General features: G+C 33.8%; 1 protein-coding gene across 2 annotated transcripts in view; it reads right to left on the bottom strand.

Moving 5' to 3' along the window:
* Positions 1–1402: 1402 nt before the first annotated feature.
* Positions 1403–16421, bottom strand: part of TBC1D15 (TBC1 domain family, member 15) — a 64174-nt gene continuing 49155 nt past the window's right edge. The window contains exons 12-17 of one of the 2 annotated variants that reach the window (XM_008584081.1): positions 11912–12012; positions 7400–7499; positions 6260–6357; positions 4371–4487; positions 3759–3845; positions 1403–2743 (exon numbers count right to left, since the gene is read on the bottom strand). In XM_008584081.1, coding sequence (XP_008582303.1) covers positions 2525–2743; positions 3759–3845; positions 4371–4487; positions 6260–6357; positions 7400–7499; positions 11912–12012 — 722 coding nt within the window. In that variant the 3' untranslated portion in view covers positions 1403–2524. The remainder of the gene's footprint in view (positions 2744–3758; positions 3846–4370; positions 4488–6259; positions 6358–7399; positions 7500–11911; positions 12013–16421) is intronic. The other variant, XM_008584082.1, reaches the window with a different exon arrangement.

The following is a 16421-nucleotide window of genomic DNA, read 5'->3' on the forward strand; positions in this document are numbered from 1 at the left end:
ATCCATAAAAACTCTTTGCAATGTTAAGCACAGGAAGAATTACTATCTATCCCAAAAGGGTGCTTCCTTACTATTCGAAAAAGATTTAGTCTCTAATCATCAAGACTAAAGTTCCTAATATATAAAGAGATAAAGAATCTTAGAGAAATGAAACCACCAAAATGGTGAAGTTCTTAAATGCAAAAACGTTTCCCACGGATTCATACCAGAATTGAAAATATGTTCAACAGTTAAAATTGGAAACTACCTGAATTTTAACAACTTTAAATATCGCATAATATCTTACATGTTATAAAGGTATCGACAGAGGATCTTGTGAAAACTGAAATAAACCTTCAAAAAGTTAAGACTAACAAATTTACCTGAACTATGTATTTTAGCAATCTCAATAGCTCAAGTTTAAATAGTATTTGCTAACTGGATTTTATACACTAATTAAGACTATATAGTTCTATTCTATATTATCATCACTGTCATATCAAAAATGTGCTAGATAGAATACACAGTTCAGTAAAAATTATGTTCTAACAACTAGATTTATAATAAAACTTGATGAAAGCTCAACTTACTGAATGTATTAAGACTAAAAAAAAAAATCTGAAGTAGATATCATATTACATAGTAGGAAAAAAAAAAAAAAGTATAACTTCGTATAATGTATGCTATACGAAGTTATTACGTCAAGAAGTGGGAAATGGAGTGGTAAACCATAAGGTGAGATATTATCAGATAAGGAGATAGCCAAAGTTACAGGATTAAACGAGATGACACATGTAGAAGCCCGACGTACACAGCGCTTGCAAATGTTAACCATGGTTGTTATTATAATTTCACTTGGAACCTCAGATGAAACCATTTACATTATTAAATGTTCTTAGCAATTTCCTGAATAGCAGGAAATGAAAGGCTGGAGATACTGAGTTTTTTGATCAGTTTACTTTTTTTCCCTGAACAGGCTTACTCATTATTAACTGATGAAAGATAACACACATGATATTAAAAACTAAAACCTAACAGTTTTATTGTCATGATTCTCAGTTAATGATCAACTAGGAAAAAAGTTCATTTGGTTTCCTAACTTTGAGGGGGAAATAAAATCTATCTACTGGACCATTTTAGAACTGCAAAACTTCTAGTTTACACTATTAGCATCAATTATTGTTAAGTTGCTTTACTGAGTCAGATAATTATATCCTCCAAGGCAACACTATGCTCATTTTCACGCTGATGTACTTTTTCAGTTACTAAAGGGGTCATATTTCTTTCTCATTTCCACAACTCATTCAAATGATTATCTCAATCACATAAAAATAAGAGATGTATTGAAGTCCATTTTGAATTTTTTCCTTCTGATGAAGAACTAACAGACTATTTCTAAATGTAATTTAACTGAAAACAGTACTTTGACTTCAAATTTATTTTAATGGTATACACAGGAGTTAAATTACAATTCAAATGGAATCAGTTGTGTTAATTCCATATAACTTAAAATCATGCAATACTGCATGGTAAAAACAACAGCTTCATTTATATACAAAAAAGTATTTTGATATTCATGATCATATCTTGAAATTTTTGACATAAGCTTTTGCAAAGAGTATTTTATAAAAAATTTAAAGACCTGATTAATCAGTTAATGCACTATTAGGAAAGATAATAATCATTATTAGTAAAGTGAGGTTACAGCAATTAATTTTAAAATTATAACAGGTACAGGGTTGAATGTAGTCTCATGAAATAAATGTTTGGTTAAGAAAATAGTTTTGAAAAAGATTTCATATTGAAGCCATGTATTAATTTTGTCAAACCAGGTTATACAAATCAATAGTCAACTTTATTCAGTTAAAGAAAATATGCCTATCCTCTCTTATACTCATAAATAAGTACTTACATATAGTCTTTATACACAAGTGAAGAAAAGTTCAATGTAAAAAATATAGGCCAGTCCACTTATTATGGTTGAAATAGTTCTTCACCTATATATTAAATTGCATTGATGAAAATGTCCAATTGAATCGCATTCAACCAGCATAAATATTTAAGCTGAGTATTGTTGTAAACAATGGAGAAAAACAAATCGTTTTATTTTTACTTCATCACTGGGTAACCAATCTACTTCTCAGCTTAGAATGTTATAGAAAGGCTCAACATTTAATTTAATCAAATCTAAAACCCACTAACTTAGAGTAAACAAAGTGAATGTTTTTCAAAGTGCATAATTTCCAACTCATCCACTTGTAATATTTATCTGATTCCAGTTCATTGGCAAGAAAATAAGATGTACTTGGCTATAAAAATACTAAGGAATGTTATTGAAAAGGAAATGCTATTTGGTAGAAGTAACTACAAAAATAATTAGTTTAAATCTTTGTAAAGCTTTAATGCAAGAACATCAGTACACTTTCTTTCCATAAACCTTAAAGCATGATCAACACCAAGCTTTTAAATTTCCACTGTTCAAGTACTTGAAAAAGAGTTGCAACAAAGTGTCTTGTTTTTTTTTTTAAAAAGGCAAGAAAAATGATCATGCAGTTGCTAATCTGCTGACATTTGAGGACACTGTTATCTGTGTTGGTCTGTCATCTCTGGCTCCACTGGCAGCAAGTGTAGGCAAGGCATTACTCTTAAATGCAGAAGTAGGACAAGTCATGCCAACATTTTCATCTTCACCAGTGTCTGAATCTGGCGTAGTAACTTCACTGTCTTGAAGCCCCAGGATCTCACAAACTGCTTGTGGCAATTCCTGGATATGAAAAATTAAAAACACAAAACCGTCATTCACTACAGAGGAAAAATAATCACCAAGTAACACTTCTATTTAAGACCAGATTGACTCCAGAATCCAGAAATTTGTTCTACTAGTGTAAATTTCATGTACCCTTCTCACACCTTCCTTCTCCACTCCAAATGAAATCCTGACCACTTTTTTTTTTTTTCATAAGTGGTTCCCGGTTCTCTTCCAAAGTAGTCACTTGTCTCTGCCACACCCCACACCCCCCACCCCGCCCCACCCAGCTCTCCCACAAACATATAGTTTTCTAATATTTGGCATTCATCTCTTTTTCCTTTTTATAATAATATCTGATTTACATCATCTCTCCTTCAGTAAATAGAAGCTCCTTAAAGATAAGAAGTACCTCACTGATATGTTTTGGAACAGAATAGCTATCAAATAAATCTTTGTAGGACTGAACCAAATAACTGTTTGAATCCATGTACAAATGATACAAGGACCAAACAAGAATTCTCATAAAAATGCAAAAGCCAAAATACCTAAAAAGTATACTGATTTTGTTTGAATTCAGATAATACATCAAATTTCCCTTGTTTTTAAAAATAGTTAAGAGCTTGACTGACATAGGCTAAATACTATTCATTTATTATTTCCGACTGCAGTTATCTTTTATTTAGAGATAGTGCATATTTAATATGAGATCCTATTCTGTATTCATTAATTCAGTTGGGTAATATATCATTGCCTAGTTAAATTCTTACAAAAATATTTTCATTACTTTTTGTAAATAGGCAAAAATAAAGACATTTTGCCTTATTATTAGATATTTCTACTTGGCATAATTAGTCAACTGTTTTCAATTAAATACTGTAAATCTATAATAGTAAATAAAAAGACTCAATGCTTGTGTCTGCCCTCAACTTGCTAAAACTGCCATTTATTTTACTTCTAAAAAGAAAAATCTTTCTTGATCTCAACCCACTAAAAACAAAAAAATCTTGCAACTATTTGAAATACTGTATACCTTGCATTTTACCATCTGTAGAGAAATTGCTTCTGCCTTGCACAGTATATCTTCCACATCAATTTTCATGGACAATTCATTAATATGCTAAAAAGCATCAACAAAATAAAATGATAAAACAAAGCACTATTATATTCGACTATATAAATAATTTATTACTAGTTATATTTCACTGCAGGTAAAATCCTGAAAATAAAAATATTCACATACTACAAATAAATAGGAAATTCAATATATCTTTCATTAGATTATTTCAAGTTTTAAAGCTAAAGAATAGCTAATAAGCTAATGGAATATTAAATTCAGCAGCTGTCACAAGTTTGCCATCTCAGAGTTATAAGCAAAAGATAATTATTTCTTCAAAAACTAAACAACATAAAAGAATTGACTTTTATGTTGTTGAATTTACTTTTCTTCCTAATTAGCCAGATAAAAATAATTGGCCAATATGCATTGGTTAAACTGTCATTCTCAGAGTCAGTCCTAGCACTAAGCATTATTGATGCAATTTACTCAAGAGATTTAACACTCCAAGAAAATGTTCTGTATATCAAAACCACCAAATAGAATAAAGAGCCAAAATACTAAAATCTAAATTAAAGAAATAACTACCTTAAGTATTTCATTGAAGCCATAATGCTTTTCCATTATTTGCTGCTTTTCTGATTCCAGAATAGCACAACAAAGAAGAAGATGGAAATTTTTACATGGTAGTTCAGTCCACATTACCTATAAAATACAGAAGAACTATTTAGCATACTATATCAATTCTTAAATATTTTCCTCACAGATACAATGCTGAATGTTGAATGGCTTCTATGCAAAGCAGAAGTTGCTTACTTGGGGTAGTTCACTTTTTCCCTAGCTAGGAAATGAGGGGTGGGGGAGTCTTCCTTTAGCTACAAAGTAACTAACATCAGATCTAACATCATGTGAATATGATGTATTCCAAATGTGGCTCTTTAGATAACTAGAGTAAGCAAATCACTGAGCCTAATAAATAAGATAAATGGTATTAATTAAGGAGACACAGCCATGAGGTTAAGTTTAAGGTGTAAGTGTTAGATGCATTTTCAATATTTTTCTCAACCTTCAGTTTCTCACTTGTAAATCTTCAGTCCCTGAAAATAAAAAATAAGTTAACTCCTGGAAATAAGAAAAGATTCAGTTATATAGTATATGAGATCAAGAACACCCAGAGATAGCTCTACATTCTAAATATGTAAAACGCTTACAATCACATTATGTAACTCTGTGTGTGTGTGTGTGTGCTGTGTGTGTGTGTGTGTGTGTGTGTGTGTGTGTGTGTGTGTGTGTGTGTATAAATAAATCACAGTATTCCTGATTGTGACAAAAACTGAATTAACTACCCAAAATTTATACCCAAATGTATAAAATGTTTGATCAATAGCTATACTTCTTCCTAAATATACACAATGCCCTCAAATTTAGGGCCTTAATTTCTGGCTGGTTAATGTATCTAATAATATCTTTTCTGGAAAGGTAATAAGACCCACACAAATAATGCTATTAGAGAAGACCTAAACTGTTTTTACTTCTTTCAAAATGAATAAATCAAGTTGAATAATTTTCAAACAAAAGCCAATTTTTGAAAGTTTAATTACAATGCAATTAACTTCAAAGGTTTCATTAAAAATTTCAATTTATTTGGTAAAAACGGATTGAGAAGTTATCCCAGCTATGTGGTAATAATATTCTTACTTCATGCTTTAAAGAAGTTGTTGAGATACTAATTTAACAAAACTGATAAATATTTAAGAATGATTCCAGGTACAGAGCATGTGTTTTACTTCTAATTTCAGAACAGAAGAAATGAACACAAAGCAATGATCCTTCAGTCTAATGGTAGAAGTCATCAACAGTATAGGAACCAATTTCCAACTGTAAAAGCCTCAGAGAGCACTGGGGTTCCACTGTATCTAAATCTGTTTATTATCCAAATGGATTATATCTCTATCCTTCCCTTGGGAGAATTTCTGTCATCCCTTAGTTTTTATAAAGGCAAAGCAGCAATCATTATACAAATATTCTATTAAAAAGCACACTGATCTGGTACTAACATATACTTAAGAAAATAATAATTTTTGGTTTTCCATAAAGAGTTGCCCTGGGTGCAAAACAGAATAAAAGGATGTACACCAAAAACATGATAATGAATTTCCACCATACCAGAATGTGGCAGAGCCTCACATAAAGTCAAGTTTCCAAAAGAACATAGGCAGGAAATGGACTAGAGAACTTGTTCTGGGATACCTCTTGGCCCCAAATCCTATAGGAATTGTGATTTAAAGAAAAAAGCTCCAAAAACCAGATATTCAGTTCAAAATCATAAATTTTTAAAGACAAGCTGCAAATTCATCAGAATTTTGGAACGAACTTACCTTAGAAACTTCAGTTAAGCTATCACAACTCACTTATACTCTACAGAATAGATCGTTTCATAATAAATATTACATTTGTATAATAACTTAAGAACTTACCTCCCATAATCGAAGAATATCTAGAAAACTAAATTCCCTTTTAAATCTTATTAAAAGCCATCTGAAGCAAAAATAAAGGTATCCAGAGTCCTGAGATTCTATACAGAAGAAAAAAATACATATACGGCTTACTCTTATGCTAATGTCAGAATACAGTGACCTTTCTCAAACTCAAATTTTTCTATGTATCTTAGGTGATTAAAGCCCTATATATTTAATTGCCTCCTACCAATTCAAGGAAACAATACAAGTTTGCAAGCTGTAGTAGGTTGAATTATGTACCCCAAAACTCCCTGAAGCTTGAATTGTGTCCCCCAAGTTTTATGTATTGGAAACTTGGCTCCCACTGGGACTGTTAAGAAGGTGGGAAACTCTATTATGCTAATTGAATGGTGGAGCCTTGAAGAGGTGATCGGATTGGAGGACCATGCCATAGTGAATGGATTAAAAATGGTTGTTGGGGGTGTAGTTCTGAGGGCTTTAAAAGAAGAGGAGAGTCTTTCTCTCTCTCTGCTCTCTCTGCTTCCACCATCTTGCAATGTGAGACCCCTGAGTCACTGTCGACACCACCAGATGGACTCTGGATTTCTCAGCCTCAGAAACTGAAAACAATAAATTTCAATTTTCTTTATAAATTACCCAGTTCCAAGTGTTTTGTTATAAGCAACACAAAATGGACTAATACACAAGCTAACTTCTTTTTAAAAACCACCAAACAATAACAAATAATTCTTTTATAAACAAAACGTTTTAAGGTAGAATTATACAAAGATAGTCTGGTCCCACACTTTTATTCCTCAGAGGAACTGAGGTATCAGCAGTAAAGTATATAAGTCTTTAAAAGAGTTCTTTACATTTTTTTTTCCTTTTTTGTCTTTTCTCGTGACCGGCAACAGATTGCAACCCTCAGTGTCGCGCCCGTACTGGACCAGGACCGGAAACGGGATCGCAACCCTCGGCACTGCGCCCACACCTCACTCAGCCAGTGAGCAGCCGGTCTGTATGTGGGATCCGAACCCTCGGCGGGAGCGCCGCCGCACTCCCAAGCGGCACACTGTAGCAGTGCGCCACCGGGCCGGCCCTACATTTTTTTTTTCTGTGTATTACCCTACAATTTACTGGGTATAGTTCTAAAATTACCTAAGTAACTGCAAAATCCACTGTCCAACAATCGAAGTAAGGTACTCAGCTGAATTAGCTGGGTCTTCATGCCTTGCATTTGTTCTTCAAAATTTTGATGCTTTAAAAGAAAATAATTGTTACCACACAAAAATATTTAATAAATATTTTATAGCATGTGATCAATGATAACTAAAACATGATGTCTAAGGACAAATGTTGGACTTACACCACATTGGTTATCTTAAAAAACATATAACTAATTAAAAAGCTGAAGCAACACTAAAAAAGGGGATAAAAAGAAAGAATCCTTGTTCTCAAACTAAGGATTTTTTTTTTTTTAAACCTCTATTCATCTCATTTCAATAAAGAAGAACACAGGAATAGCCACTATAAATGACCGATATACTTATTTCTCACATAGCATAAAAAACTTGGTGAAAGGTACATATATTTGGGAAATAAATATTTATCAAATTATTTCCATTGTTAAATATTCATTCACATTATCATATGAAATAAAATTAATTTTAGTTTTAATATGTAGCTCATTTTAAAGAATTAATTATTTCTTAGGTTTGATGACATTAGGGAATCTGTGAAGTTAAAACCATTTTCATGACAATACTAAAACATTATTTGTATTTCACACTTTAATTCTCTCTCAAATGCAAAGACTGTATGAGGTGTAAAGTTGCAAAAGACTGAATAGAGAAGAAGATATGGAAATCCAACTGTCTTTTATTAAATCAGATATTTTTAAAAATGAAAAATTTTAAAAAATCCCTCTTCTCAGTAATTTACTTTTTCATTTGGGAAAGTACTTTTCATTAAAATAATATATGTTAAGGTATAATAGGTTTATAGCTATTTTTAAAGAATTAATAAATAAGTATTTATAAATTTCTCAGTATTAGTTTTTCTTATGATAAACATCAACAGATATAACCCACATAGACAAAAGCTCTTTGGGGTCCTCAATAATACATAAGAGTGTGAAGGGGTAATGAGGTCACAAAGTTTGAGAATTGCTATGGTTTACATGCTTTAACCCATCTTCAAAGTCGAGCAGATTCCTTACCAACACTTGAGACAAGGGGCCATGGGGCACCAAAACAAATGCTTTGAAAAGCTTCTTAGATGATTCTGATCCCTTTAATTCATGTGCCCCAACCCCTCCACTGTGACCTACTGCCCTAACCGTTGTGAAAAGCCTTAGAACTACATCTCCCTTACACTTCTTTTTTAGAGTACACACCAATACTCTCTCAGATTAGAAACAATTTCATTCTTGATTTAAAAAAAGAAAAAAATACATTTAAAGGCTACTAATTCTCAATAAGCTGCTTCTGTTTAGTGAATTAAAGAGCTCTTTTAATAGACTAACTCAAGCCTTCAGGATATAGTTTCTCCACATTTATCAGATGGACCTGTAGTAGAAGGACAGAATTAACTCTTTGATTAAGAGGATATTTTTTGTTGTGACACAAAGACTGGAGTTGGTCTGGGAATACCAACTTGGCATAGCCACTTTAACCCACTCTGCTATAAAAAAGAAGCACCCCCAAATGACAGACACCAACTTCAAAAAAGTAGTTATTCTTGGAGAAGAGGAAGTGGGATCAACAACAGATATACAAAGGGATTCAACTGTATCTGTAAATATACATGTGTGCAGGAGTGTGTGTGTATATAGCCATGTGTCACTTAATGACAGGAATATGTTCTGAGAAATGTGTCGTTAGGCAATTTCATAGTTGTGCAACCATCATGGAGTGTACTTACATAAACCTAGATGGTACAGCCCACTGGACGCCTGGGGTACATAGTCTAGCCTATGTCTCCTAGGCTACAAACCTGTACGGCATGTTACTGTACTGAATAATGAAGGCAATTATAACACAATGGTTAAATATCTGTGTATCTGAACATATTTAAACACAGAAAAGAGAGAGTAAAAATATGGTATTAAATCTTATGGAGCCACTGTTACATATAGGGCCCATCCCTGACTAAAACATCATTATGTGACACATGAAAGTGGGTGTATGTGTGTGTGTATGTATATGTGTGTGTGTGTGTGTGTGTGTGTATATATATATATTAATATGAATGGAGGTGGGGAGAAGAGAGAAACTAAAACTATACGGCAAAGTGGATGATGGGTATAAGAAAGTTCATTAGATTGTTTGTATATTGTGACTATTTCCATAGTAACAGACAAAGTCTATGCCTAGACCTACATTAGATATGAGTAAATTTCAACAAAAATAAATTTATGGACATTAGGTTCAGCCATCACAAAAGTAGTAAAAACTTACATGAAGTAAAGCTATAAAACAAAAACAAGGAATAAAGAAGCAGCAGCACAATTAAAGACAACAAAACAATAGCAATGTGGTAAAAAATAATCATATAGATTATTTTGATTGCCAATATTGCCCTCTCATCCAAATATTATGAAAAAAAAAAAAGATGTGAGTAGACAAGAAGAGATCTTTTTAGAATAAAAACTAGATAAATCCCCAGACCACCCTGAGTAGAAAAGGCATATACAGAACATTTACTGTTAAAAAAAAAACAGAAGAAATTGAATCCTCTTCATACACAAAAAGGACAAATAGACTATAAAGTGTATATTAAATATGTTCAGAAAGGAATCTTTACATATGAGATCTAAATACATGCACACATATATATGTATGTATGTATGCATGCATGTAGCATTATATACCAATGTATTTGAGCATGCCAATACTGTCTTAGTTGTATTGAAAACTATTATTTTAAGAAACTAAATGCAGTATGTTCATGTTAATTTTTTTTGGAATACATACTACAAGCAGAGGTTTACACTAAGCACTGGCAAAAGATTCACATGTTTATTCTACGAAAATCTGTTGAACAACCTCAGGTCAGGTGCTAGGATAATTCTGGTATGCTACCAGTGAAACAAAGACATAATAATCCCTTTATCAAGGAACATACTAGCTCTAGTGAAAAGAAGATAAACAACACAAACACAAAGAAGGCAGATAACAGTTTTTATGAAATTAGTATCAGTCATACAGATCTTTATAACAAATGCCTCAGGTTTCTAGAGTACTTGGGAGTAATTGGAACTGAGAAGGTAGGCAAGTGAATCAATCAAAAAGGAAGACAAGGGCCGGCCCGGTGGCACACTCGGTAGAGTGCGGCGCTTGGGAGTGTGGCGGCGCTCCCGCCGAGGGTTCGGATCCCATATAGAGACCGGTCTGCTCACTGGTTGAGCGCAGTGTGGGCGCGACACCGAGGGTTGCGGCCCCGTTACCGGTCACGAAAAAAGACAAAAAGGAAAAAAAAAAAAGGAAGACAATATTACCAGATTACTGCAATTGATAATCCTTCCAAACAATCCCAAGATATTAATTCATGGCAAAGGACTAATTTGAATATTTATGAACTTAACAGTAAAAGGACATTTTAAAACTATTGAATCTTACCAAATATACATTTGGAAAAGAACTAAGAAAAGTGAGGATGAGTTGAAACCATGGACCAACAGACTTGAGGAAACAGACAAGAGTGGGAAAAATCGGAAGGGGAAAGAAAAATAGGCAAACAAGAGGGAAAGAATAGAAGTAAAGAAAAAAGAAGAGTACCATTTCCAAATTTCACAGTTGTATCCCAGAAACCCTGAGTTAAACCCTATATTACAGGGAAATATTTTAGATGATTAGAGATTCTAAGTCTTTATTACCTACTATACCTGAAAGGCCCAGCATCAAGTATATTAGTTTTATTTTGAAAAACTACAGTGACCCATGCAGTCAGGTCTTCAGATTTCATATGCCTTTATCTACTCTTTACCCCCTTTTCTTCTTTCTCATAGGTTGCCTGCAAAGACTTTCCTATTTCATTTCTCTGTTAATACTCTCTCTGCACTGTCACAGAACTCTGTCTCAAAGATATAGCGACGATAATAGATAAAATGTTCTTTGTACTAATATGTATACATAGACATGGTTCAACTCTAATAATCACATACTTATGGAAAAATAGCAATGAATTGCTAAGAAAGTGTCAGAGTTACAAACAGCTCAAACGTATCTAGGGAAAAATCAGTTACTATAATGAAAAAATCCAAAATGTTCATAAAAAGTAAGGATATTACTTGGCATGACTAAGCTTCATCTCTGAAACAGATGATACGAAAGTCCGACTACTTCGCAAAACTGAACTCATCTATTTCATCAATATTTTACAATGACTCATGGCTTTTCTGTAGAACATAAACATTTACTGATATTAAATCCCAATTATTCCTGCACTACAGGCACATACTGTCTACTTCTTATATTAAAAACAGTGCCAGTATTTCCAAGCCTCTTGAAAGGCTATTAAAAAGAAAGAAAGAAAACAAGAGGCATGGAATAATTTTTTTTTAAGTTCCATCATAGTTGCCTAAATATAAAAATCAATCTTATATAATAAGATTACACAACTAAAATTTTCAAAATCAGTTTGATTAAAGGAAGGAATTCCTGTTCTTACCATTTGGTCCATGTAAGAGGCAAAGCACCAAAAGGCATCCACTTCATTTTCCATCACATATAAAAGAGGGGAGAGTAAGTCACTCATTCCTTGCACATATCCTAAGTAGAAGAGAAAAAATAATGTCTCTGAAAACCTAAGCTTTATTTACCCTTTTGTGCATATCACCACCATTTCACTTAAAACTACATCTTTTCTTTGGATTCAGAAACTGGCAGATATTGATGTTCACCAAGAAAAGAACAAAAACGAGGAGAAAGTCTAGTGAACAGGTGAAAAAGATGAGATGTTTTAGATTGAGATGTCAAGCAGTAGTCGCCAGTATGTGACTTACTGCAGACATCACTATCTATGTATACATTAGAGTGTATAATTAAAAAAAAAAAAAAAACAATGTGCTTAGAGCATCATGAGAAAGGAGAGGTGAAGACAGAACCCAGAGGAACATCAAATATAAGGGAGATGTGAATAGGAATACTCAGAGAGGTAAGGGAAAAAAATCAAGGGAGAAGAATGTTGCAAGAATGTTGCAAAAATCAGGGAGAAGAATGTTGCAAAAATCAAGGAGACAGTTTCAAGACCAGAGTGGCCAACAGTGCCAAACTACCATATACAAGCAAAGTAAAATAAGAACTGAAAAGGGTCCAAGTGCTTTAGCAACCATACCACTGGTAACCCAAACAAAAGGAGCTACAAACAAAATTATGCACCTCTTTTAAATAGTCATATCTCGTTCTTCTCTCTTATTTCTCTTACCTTACTTTTCTTGTTACTCTATAACCAACCAATGCTAGCAACTTGGTTTAATCTAATCAATACTTTATACCTAAAGCTACCATTTGAACTACCTTTCTCTTGATGTTATTATAATTTCTCAACTGTGACACTAATTAGAGCCCTTGATTAAAAGAAAAATTGGGGGAAAAAAAAAAGAGAGCCAGCCTGTGGCTCACCTGAGAGAGTGTGGTGCTGATGGCACCAAGGCTGTGGGTTCAAATCCCTATAAAGGGATGGCCGGTTGGCTCACTGGGGAGAGCGTGGTGCTGACAACACCAAGTCAAGGGTTAAGGTCCCCTTACCGGTCATCTTTTTTTTTTTTTAAATAAAAAAAATTTTTAAAAAGGCTGGCCAGTTAGCTCAGTTGGTCAGAACGCAGCCTTATAACACCAAGGTCATGGGTTTGGATCCCCATACCAGCCAGCCACAAAAATAAAAGTTAAAAATAAAAAAAAGAAAAACAGAAAAATTGTGAATTTAAGAAATTAAACTCCTCGCTTAAAAACAAAATACATTGGTCTTGCTTTTCACCTGAACATGCTGAGCTTCTTGCATTTTACTTCCATCTTATAAAATCCTTAATTTCCTTGTTTACAATTTGATTTCAGACTTAAGAGCAGACTTTTAAATCAATGACAGGACAAAAGGTCATACTCAGCCTTTTCACTTTCACATTATTATTCAACTTTAGTAACTTTTGTACATTTGTTAAAATTACATAGAGATTTTTTGATTGGCAGCTTGAGAAGTCTGTGGAAAATATAACTGCACTGAAGCCACTTAAAGAGTACATAAGGGGGGGGGGGGACTAGTTCTGCTAGAAATGATACACAATTATACATCACTCTTCCTGTTTTAGACAAAAACTTTTTAAAAAATGACCCCAGGAAGCAGGTAAGCCAAAATCTCTTCAGAAAATTCAGATCAAACACATAATAGAGAAAGGCACTCAGACAGCCGCACGATCTCCTTTAGTTCAATTGCTCTGAGCTGCTGCTCTATTATCTACAGCTATGCCTTTCCACGTAGTGCTATTAACCTCATTGTGTTTACACTGCACCCCATGGAAATATGGGTCTACTCACATTAGCATAAAAGGACACCTGGGTTCCCATGAAGGACACCCAATTATTACAGTGGCAGACAAAGGCGTTACCAAGACAGTTAGAGTAAAGAGCTAGAAAAAAATGGCATTTGACAAGATATCTAACTGTAAGCATTTCTACAAACTTAGGCAGACGGTTTCTAAAATAATCCACACTTTTAAGAAAAGAATAAGTTAAGCAGAAAGGAAGACTAAATTGTTATCATCAGAATTTTCCAACCTAGCACTGACAGTGAAATCAATGACAAATATAAAGCCTAAACCAATTAAAGTATGAAAGAAATCTAATCTGAATTCAACAAAATGCAAGAGTACCACTTTACTGAGTCTGACTACGTATGGTCTATGACAGCAATATTTCATGGTCTATGACAGAAATATTTCAAAGTGTGCTATTCAAAAGATTTACAAAGCACCTTTTCTCTGTTTAAAAAAAAGGTGCTTTATTATTAAGTATAACAAATAAAAATTTCTAAGAAGTTAATTTAATCCTTTAAGTCTTCAGCTTTCATACTGGATCACTACCATATTTCTTCTGTAAGTCTTAGCTGAAGCAAGCAGTCAAATTAATCTTCTTGTTCTGGTTCTCTTTAATCTATTTTATTTTATACATGATATTCTTTGGGGTATGTCGTGAGTTGCAGGGGTGGAACTGAATGTACAAATTCCTTTTAATTAAAGAAAGATTAAAGCTGTTTAAATTAGCATTCAGTGACACTCAGATTCTGCACTAGTGCTGACTGATGCACATCTTAATCAGCACTACTACAATTTCTAAAGTAGTTCCCTAAAATTATTTTCCTAGCAAATTTGTTTCAGTGGGTAGGTCTGAGAAATAAACTCCTTATCATCCTAGTGTACACTTTCATACACTGAACAGAAAAATTTAATCTATGAACAGGTCAACTGTCCAGGTAACTGAAGCTTATCCCTTAGAGTATCAAACAAACAAAAAAATTTTGGAGGTTGGAAATCATTTTTTAAAACATTAGACACTGTCCTGCCTTCTTACATACAATATTTCCAGAATAATTTAACCTTTATTGATTACACAGGATCATCATTGTGAACATACACTATAAAAAAAGACACCACCCATAAAAACTTCCTGAAGTACAGTGTCTTTGCACTAACTAAAAATTACTTTCTTAAGTTCTTTTTAAGAACTTTTGATAATTTTTATCTCCTTCCTCACTACTGAGACTATATTCAGTGTAAATACACCTACGCTTCACTTATGGGCTAAGAAGCCAAACAACTCAATAAGATGGAATCGCCTATAAGGCAGAGTAAATTTACAACCCAGGTTGCTCTTCCACAAGTAAAGGGCAAGTATGTGGTCCACTGCTTTTATAAAAACTATCTTGGCTTCTCATAAGACCAGAGTTATTAGTGGAAACCTTGACTATGTTTCAGATAAATGAAGTACCTAAATAGAAGAGGAAGGGGTTAGTACAGACAAATGGAGATCGCAAATTATCCAATTAGCTTGTTTGGGACTATGCCCTGAAAAAACTGAGCATTCACGAACTCCTGCTACAGAATGTGTGTGAATTCCTATCTGAGACAATGGAGCAATGCCATCTGTTCCCAGGGACGATGGTCCTATTCCCTACAGTGGTAAAAGAAACTAAATGGCAATGGGTTGGGGTGCTTGAAGGTATAGAGGTAAGCATGCCAACCTGCAATAAAGACCTAGGTCTCTTGTGTGACCTTGTGTCACTCTCTCAATCAGTATAACCTACTCATAAAGTGGGAATTATTTCCCCACTTCTTTAAAAAGCTACTATTAGAATTAGAATAAAAACCAACTCTAGCATGACAGCACTCTGTAATCTGAAAAGAACTCTACCATGGTGCTTTCAGTGATCCAATTTGAAGCTCACTATAGGGGTTATAAACAGGACTGCCTATATTTTCCATTTTAAAGAGAACTCTGACTTTCAAATTATTGTCACCAAAGAGGCTAATACCACAAGATCCACAAAAGAGTTTACATCTTCCCTTAATTTACATGTAGAAAGCAAAAAGGAATTTACAAAGATTCAAACAGTAAAAAAAAAAAAAAAAAAGTACCCATAATTCAAGGTTCATTTGGGTTTGATGTACTGAATAGCCAATCACCTTCTCCAAAAGCTGTCTCAAGCTCTACTAAAGTAATCAGGAGAAACATCTATTTCTGCTAACCTCTAGCTGGGAGTCACTCACATGGTAGGCAACTCAAACTTTTCCTTTCTATTATTTATACTTATTTAAATGTTAATGGTTAGGAAATTTGTTGGTCCTTTAAAAAAAACAGCTCTTGCCTCTTAAAATATTGGTTCCTCAAGTTTTCTACCCCTTAGCATCCCTTTGCCATGCAATTTCCCACTTCTCCCTCAAGCATCTAACATTCCCAGTAGGAAGACTTACCAAAAAAAAGAGTGGGCTTTACATGCCTGAAAATTATCTGTACTGGTTGTCTAAGATATAAAATCAGTATTTTTTCTTCACAAAGGAAAAAGCATATCAAAGAATATCAAACTGGCCGGCCTGGTGGCGCACTGCTACAGTGCGCCGCTTGGGAGCGCAGCGGCGCTCCCGCCGAGGGTTCGGATCCCACATACAGACCGGTTCCCGCTCACTGGC

The sequence above is a fragment of the Galeopterus variegatus genome, unplaced genomic scaffold (assembly GCF_000696425.1).
Source record: "Galeopterus variegatus unplaced genomic scaffold, G_variegatus-3.0.2 Scaffold3143, whole genome shotgun sequence".
Lineage (NCBI taxonomy): Eukaryota > Metazoa > Chordata > Mammalia > Dermoptera > Cynocephalidae > Galeopterus > Galeopterus variegatus.